The following is a 6,564-nucleotide window of genomic DNA, read 5'->3' as shown; positions in this document are numbered from 1 at the left end:
CAGGCGCTGAGCGAGCGGCTGGCGCAGCCGGCCAGCGGCGGCGCCGCCGCGCTGGGCAGCACCCTGGGCAGCACGTTCACGCTCGGCCTGGCGCCCAGCTTGGACGTCGCCGCGGCGAGCGCGTCCGACAACGCCAGCGCCGCGCCCGTGCGCGGGGGCGGCCGCCTCGTTTCGTCGCCGCCGCCGAGCGGCCCCTTGCCGGGGGCACCCGTGTCCGGCGGCGGCGGCGGCTTTGTTCCGCAGCTGGAGCCCCAAAAGCAAGGGCAGCATGAGGGGCAGCAGGGGCAGGGGCACGGGGAGCATCACCACCGGCAGTGGCGGCCGGATGATCCGGCGGAGATCTCCAGCGGGATGAGCGGAGACAGCTTCCAGCCTTCTGCCTCCTCGTATTCCATGTGGCACGAGCCGCAGGTCCTCGCCGCAGTCGCACAGCAGCTGCAGCAGCAGCAGCAGCAGCAGCAGCAGCAGGCGGCGGCAGGGGCGGCGGCGGCGCCCCAGGAGCCGCATTCTACTGTCGACGGCAGCCGCATGGTGCGGATCGATGAGGTTAGTGAGGGGGACGGCAGCTCTTCGCTGGGGCCCGGCCCACGCCCAGCCGGCGGCACCGCCGGCGGGGCCGGCGGCGCGCAGCCCCGTGCTGCGCGCGCCGGCCTGCAGGCGCCGCCGCCGGGCGCCGGCGCCGCGCCGCCGCGTGTGCCGCGGTGAGGCGGCCGCACGCGCGGGCTAGCGGCGCCGGACCCTGGCGCGTGCCCCTGGGACGCGGCGGCGCTTTTCTGAGTTGCCTGCACGGCACGCCGCGCACGTTTGACACGTTTTTGACGGCCTGTCACCCCAGGCAGGTCCTTAATCAATACTGCCACTTCAAGCCTGGGCATCACCTTTCGCTTCCCAGTCACAATCGGGCCAATTGCGTGGCCTTGCGTCATTCGCACCCGCCGCGGCGTGTCGTGGCGCGCAGCGGCGGCAGGGCTCGGTCAGCCCCGCAGCGGGGTTGATCCAGTGCGACGAGGACTCTTTGAAAAGGGCGTTTGCCGTGAGCGTGCGCCCAACGCGCCACCCTTCGACCCGCCACCCACGTGTATTTGGTCGCCCCGCAGCAGCGGTCCCCACAGGCCGCCTCGTAGCGGGGCCAGCTTAGCCAGCACCGAAATCACTTGATGGGGTGATGCTGCCGCTGGGGAGTGGATGCTGGGTTTGGGCCCGCTGACGTCGGCTGCGGCGCGACCGCGGCCGCGCCGCGCCCTCAGCAACCCCACAGCCGCGGCCCTTTACCGCGCAGTCCCTCCCTTCCTGCCAATCCAGCTCCTCTGACCGCCCGTCCATCAATCAACGCGCCTGTGTGGCTGCGTGCACGCGCGTGATGGCGTTGCGCGGCGCCAGCCCCGCGCTGGGCTGCGGTTTGCGGCCGCGCTGTGCTGTGAGGCGCGCCTCCTGTGGCCAAGGCTGACGGCCTGTGCAACACTGGCCCCATGAAGCCGGCCTCCGCGGCTGGGCCCTCGGCACTTCATGCACAGCCCTCCCCCCGTGCCGCCCAACAGGCTAGCTGCGCGCGGGCCCCTGTCGCTGGCAGCTGCCCACGTGCGTGGCCGCAGCCGGTGGACTCCGGCCCGACTGGCGGCGTTTTGGCTGAACACGCGCACTTTACCAGGACTGCTGAAGCATGCATAGACGAGCCAGCGCGCTCATGCTGTGTGCGCGGACTAGATACCCCTGTGACCCCACACTGCTCGCAATCCCTCCCCTTTTGACCCATCCAAATGTGCCTGGTGTGTCATAGCGTGCGCGCGCCCTTTTGCTCCGCGCCGCTGACACCTTGCTGTCGGCCAGACCGCCAGTGCTCGACGCCTCCCGGCAGGACGAGTTCACCGCAGGCGCTGCGCAGCGCTTTGGGTCCCTTTCATGAGCACCGCATGCAACCTGCATCAAAACACATGCACCAGACTTCTGGAACCCGCCCCTGACTCGGTGTAAACTGGGCTGAGCCTTTTGCAGCGCAGGATGCCAGGTTACGCGCATTGGGCCGACGACGCAGTGCGTGAGATGCAATCTGAAGCAAGTGTTCACACGTATGGTGAGTGAGTGTGGCCGCCGGTGCGACAGGCGGCGGGATGACGGGGCGGAGGCGCGTCGATCGCAATTCGCTCCGCCTTTGCGCCGCCGCTGATGCACCAGCTAGCGCCCTTGCGGCATGCCAAGATAGGGTTTAGCCCAGGGTTTAGCCTAGGGCCCTACCAATAGCTGCGCAGTGGCACGGCGCTGCTGGACCGCTGGCACACACGGCCTTGCGGCAGCGACGCCGGGCTTGGGCGCAGTGATATTCTATAGCACGGGTTCAACCCATCTAGGGTGTGTGGATGACCGCAGGCCTGGCTTGAGCGCGTGTGGTCAAAGGGGCAGCAAGCTCTTTTTTTCTCGTGCCAGGAGCTGCGGTGTAACGGGGCAAGCCCACGTGCACGCGCTGACCCTAGAATGCAGGAGCGCCACGCTTTTCCGCCCTGCAGACAGGAACGATTCCACTCGGCAGCAGCTCCCTCTGCCGCCACAAGCGGGTTCTGGTGCAGACCCACCCATCACTCGTACCCTACGCGGCCCCGGCGGGCCGGCCTGGCCTTGCCGCCGCCCGCCGCTGCTGTTGCTCGTGATACTCAGCCGCCAGCCCCGGGTGCCACATAATCCCGGTGGCGCTCTGGACCACATCGGCCCCGGCCGCCAGCATGGCATCGACATGTTCCGGCGCCGCGACGCCGCCTACGCCCACCAGGGCCAGCCCCAGGCGCCCTGCGTCAATGGCGGCGCGCGCCGCCGCGACGAACGCGAGCGCGGCGGCGCGGATGGGGGCGCCGCAGACGCCGCTGGTCGGGCGGTCGAGGCCGAGCGCGGGGGCGCCGTCCCGCGTCACGATGGCCCTGCGGGAGCGCAAGGTGGCAGTGCAGCGTCAACAAGGATGCATGTGTGTACAAAAGCAGGTGGCATCTGTACATGCGCCCACTATCCGGTGCGTTTGTGAGGCTGCCGATGCAGGGCCAGCGTTGCACAGAGGCGCGGCGCTTCTGCTGGCAGCAACGCCAGGCCGTTCGTTGGCCGCCCTGCTGCAGGGCCGGCCGCGCCCCGGGGCCCTCCCCACACCTGCTGAGGCCGTTGATCCCGGCCACGCCGCGCGCCCCCGCGCCCGCTGCAGCCTCCAGCACCTGAGCCAGGAGCTCTGGGCTCTCAAAGGCGCCCACCTTGATTATGAGGGGCACCTGCGGGCGCGGGCAATGGGCGGCAGCGCCACATAAATGCCTGCGCTTGCCGGTCTTGTCTCCCACCTGGTCAAAAATCTTGACCACGTCCCGACTCCGCCTAGACAGTGGTTGGTCTCAAACACCAGTGCCGCGCACGCGACGCGCGGCCATCATTAACGAGGCATCGCCACATGCGGGCACTTCACATAACTCAGCGTGTCACAGCCGCGTCCCTGCTGAGCCGGCCGCGCCCCGCCCACCTCCGGGCCGAGCGCCGCCACCAGCGCGCGCGTGATGGCCGAGACCTGGGCGGGGTCGGTGTATAGGGCGCCCTGGCCGCGGCCCACGTTGGGGCACGAGTAGTTGGCCTCTACCACCCGGGCGCCTGCGCGGGAGGAGAGGGACATGAAAAAAAGATGAAGAGCGGGGGACAGATGGGTGCCTTGGGCGAGCTGCGGCGCTCTACGGCGCGAGAGACGGGGAGGCCGAGCCAGAGGCAGGGCGAGTCGGTGGCTCAAGACTACAACGGGTGCACCATCCACCCTGCGGTGCTGACCGGCGGCCCTCGGCTGCGGGTTCCTCGCTGCACCCCGCGATGTCCCAGGCTCCAGCTGGAGCCTCGGGGTTGAGCCTGGGTAGCCTGCTGCATCCCAGCACACCCTCAACCACCCACCAGCGGCCTTGGCCAGTTGAGCCGCCTCAACAAAGTCATCGGCGAAGCTGACGCCGTCCGCGCGGTCCGGGGAGCCCGTCACCGAGATGACCAGCAGCTGCGGGGACGCAAGCAGCATGGCCGGCGGGCGGGCGAAGGATGACAACGGGCATTCGGGTCTGCCTAGGTGCAGCAGCGCTCAAAACCCCTCGGCGCGCCTCCCCTCAGGTGTCAAGCACCGGTCCTGGCGGCCAAACGGCTCAACCTTGGCCAACAAAGCTGTCAAAGCAGCCTGCTCCACAGTAAGCGCCCAGCGAGCGCACCTGTCCGGGCCCCAGCGCCGCCTGCGCCTTTGGAATGTCGCTGAGCAGGTATTCAGGTCCCATGCTGGGCATGCCAAAGCTGTTTGTGATGGCTATGTCGGCGGCAGATGCGAACGAAGGTGGTGGCGCAGCCGCGGATGGGGCGGCCGCGGCGCCCCCAGACGTGCAGCCGTTTGAGCGATCTGAGCGGCCGTTGGTGGTGGCGGCGTGGCCGAAGGCGCCCGGTGTGCTGGGCATTGCGGAGCAGCAGGAGGGCTCCTGGCTGGCCGCCTGCAGCATGACAAGGGAGGGGCTGATAATCAGTAGCGAATTCTGACAGGTCGCCTGCTGATGACCAGTGCCCTCGCTCACGGGCCGCTGACCTGCAACCCCCTTGCGCTGGCAACGAACCCTCCCGCGTCGCCGTCCCAAATGATAATGCGCCTCTTGCTGCATCTCCCTTCCTCGCCCTTACCGCGTCTGCGAGTGCGCGCACCGTGAGCGGCGGCGCGCCGGCTGCTGCAGCCGCGGGCAGCTGCCCGGGCAGTTCCAGGTACAGCACATTTGGTGGAGCGTGGCCCGGGCTGTAAGAGGAGCGCACTGTCTTGTAGGTGACGATGTCATAACCCAGCCGCGCCGCCAGAGTGGTCCACTTGCTGTCCAGGAGCGGCCCTGCCGGCACGCCCAGGCGGGACGCGACCTGCGCCCCACGATCAAGACGCGCGGGGCCATGAGACAGACCGGGGGGCAAATGCATCGTTGCTGCCGCCTCGATCGCCTCTGGCGCGTGCGCTGCCGCTGAACCCATGCTGCCTGCATGCTCAACATGTGCGGCACATGGGCCCTCACATGGCGCCCACCTTGAAGCCCAGGAAATCAAACCACTGGTCTGGCGGCGGCCGTGCGCGATCTAGCGGCAGAGGGCCGTTGTAGCTGGGACCTCGCCGCAGGTTGTCCTCCCATGAGGCGTGGATGTCATATATGCATGCCATGTAGGGTGTAAGCTGATCCTGGAGTAGCTGCTGCTCGTCTCAAGTGCGATCGTCCAGCCCGCACGCGACGATGTGCAGCGCTGAGTCATGCGCTGCCGGTGCAAGGATGTCGTGTATCAAGTTTTCTTGGATCACAAAGCATGATATTAATTTCCTAACTGTGATCCACACGCAAGAATTGCCGTTCACGTTGTCCTGAGAGTGCGAGTCGGCCCAGCACAGCACCCGCAGCACGAGGCAAATGCTGCGGATCTACTCGGTGGAGAATTTATTTGGAACAGATGCGCTCACGTTTTATATGCCTATCGTGTCGTCACAACAGTTAGCGGGGGCCTTCGAGACTCTCGAGTCACTAGCGAGCCGTATGCGCAGTGCGTGCTGCTCAAACGCCTCGTAAAGGCAGGAACAGCCTGCGGAGCGTCACAAAAGGATTCAACGTGCATTATTTGACTCTGGCGCGTGCTTGAGCACTGACACCTGCGCTGCTGCGCTCTGGCCCCTGGGCCCGCGGCATGTCTTCGGTCTGCTGCGCCCTAGCGCCACCTCGGACGCGTCCGTCAGCAGCCCTCACCCTACGCAAGGTTTGAGTGCAACGCAGCCAACCATGGCACCCTGCCCGCTGGACGACACGGATCTCCTGGAGAGCTTCAGCAACTTTCTGTCAACTGCCGAAGTGCTGCGCCTGGCCGCCACGTGCACCACCTACACCAACGCCTTCAAGGAGGCATTCTCGAAGCCCTCGGTACGCTTATTTGCCCACCTTGGAGGCCACTATCGTTTAGACTCCACGATGACGTCAACCCTTCAAGCCTGGTTTGATGCTTGCTTCGATGCCCCATGCGCTGTTGGTAGCTGCGCTCGCCGCTGTCGCCCCTGCCGCCCCTCTACCTCTGTAGCCTTTGCTGCCACACACATGTTCGGGCCGTCAACCACCATGTGTCACTTGTGACCGCTCAACCGCAGCCCCTGCGCTACTGGAGCCGCAAGGAGGGCGCGACACGTGGACGCACCCTCCGCCTGCCCCCCGGCTTCGTCACCGGTGCGACCGTACAGCACTACCCCCAAGACGCAATCCAAGAGGAAGCCTGGCAGGGCGCGTTCGATGCGCCGCCTCCTGAGCAGCAGGGTGAGCAGCAGGACGAGCAGCAGCCGCATCAGCAGCACGGCGAGCAGCAGCAGCAGGACGAGCAGCAGCAGCAGCAGCAGCAGGACGAGCAGCAGCAGCAGCAGCAGCAGCAGCAGCACGAGGATGACGAGGAGGAAGACGATGAGGAGGACGAGGAAATGCTGGCCGCGCTGCCGGGGGTGCTGCAGGCCATGCTGCACGCCGGCGGGGCCGGCGCAGGTGCTTTCGCCTTGGACCAAGGAGCGGCGGACGCGCCCCACACCCGCCC

General features: G+C 67.4%; 3 protein-coding genes across 3 annotated transcripts in view; 2 read left to right on the top strand and 1 right to left on the bottom strand.

Annotated features, from left to right (window-relative positions):
• MNEG_5864 (putative serine/threonine-protein kinase pats1) overlaps positions 1 to 705 on the top strand; it is a gene marked incomplete at both ends in the record, with an annotated part of 4,806 nt that extends 4,101 nt beyond the window's left edge. Inside the window, 2 exons of the mRNA XM_014045663.1 lie at positions 4 to 147; positions 412 to 705. Of these exons, the coding sequence (XP_013901117.1) occupies positions 4 to 147; positions 412 to 705 (438 nt within the window). The remainder of the gene's footprint in view (positions 1 to 3; positions 148 to 411) is intronic.
• A 1,876-nt stretch (positions 706 to 2,581) lies between these two features.
• MNEG_5863 (dihydroorotate dehydrogenase) lies at positions 2,582 to 5,170 on the bottom strand (the record flags this gene model as incomplete). The annotated part of the gene is made up of 7 exons (XM_014045662.1): positions 2,582 to 2,906; positions 3,127 to 3,242; positions 3,485 to 3,609; positions 3,898 to 3,994; positions 4,200 to 4,469; positions 4,654 to 4,878; positions 5,039 to 5,170. The coding sequence occupies 7 exons, from the start codon at positions 5,168 to 5,170 to the stop codon at positions 2,582 to 2,584; spliced, it is 1,290 nt and encodes a 429-aa protein (XP_013901116.1).
• Positions 5,171 to 5,774: 604 nt separating this feature from the next.
• MNEG_5862 (F-box DNA helicase protein 1) overlaps positions 5,775 to 6,564 on the top strand; it is a gene marked incomplete at both ends in the record, with an annotated part of 8,876 nt that continues 8,086 nt past the window's right edge. The window contains 2 exons of the mRNA XM_014045661.1: positions 5,775 to 5,912; positions 6,134 to 6,515. Of these exons, the coding sequence (XP_013901115.1) occupies positions 5,775 to 5,912; positions 6,134 to 6,515 (520 nt within the window). The remainder of the gene's footprint in view (positions 5,913 to 6,133; positions 6,516 to 6,564) is intronic.

The sequence above is a fragment of the Monoraphidium neglectum genome (assembly GCF_000611645.1).
Source record: "Monoraphidium neglectum strain SAG 48.87 unplaced genomic scaffold scaffold00904, whole genome shotgun sequence".
In the NCBI taxonomy this organism is placed as follows: Eukaryota; Viridiplantae; Chlorophyta; class Chlorophyceae; order Sphaeropleales; family Selenastraceae; genus Monoraphidium; species Monoraphidium neglectum.
Note: the sequence above shows the minus strand (reverse complement) of the source record. Positions and strands in the feature narration are given on the sequence as shown.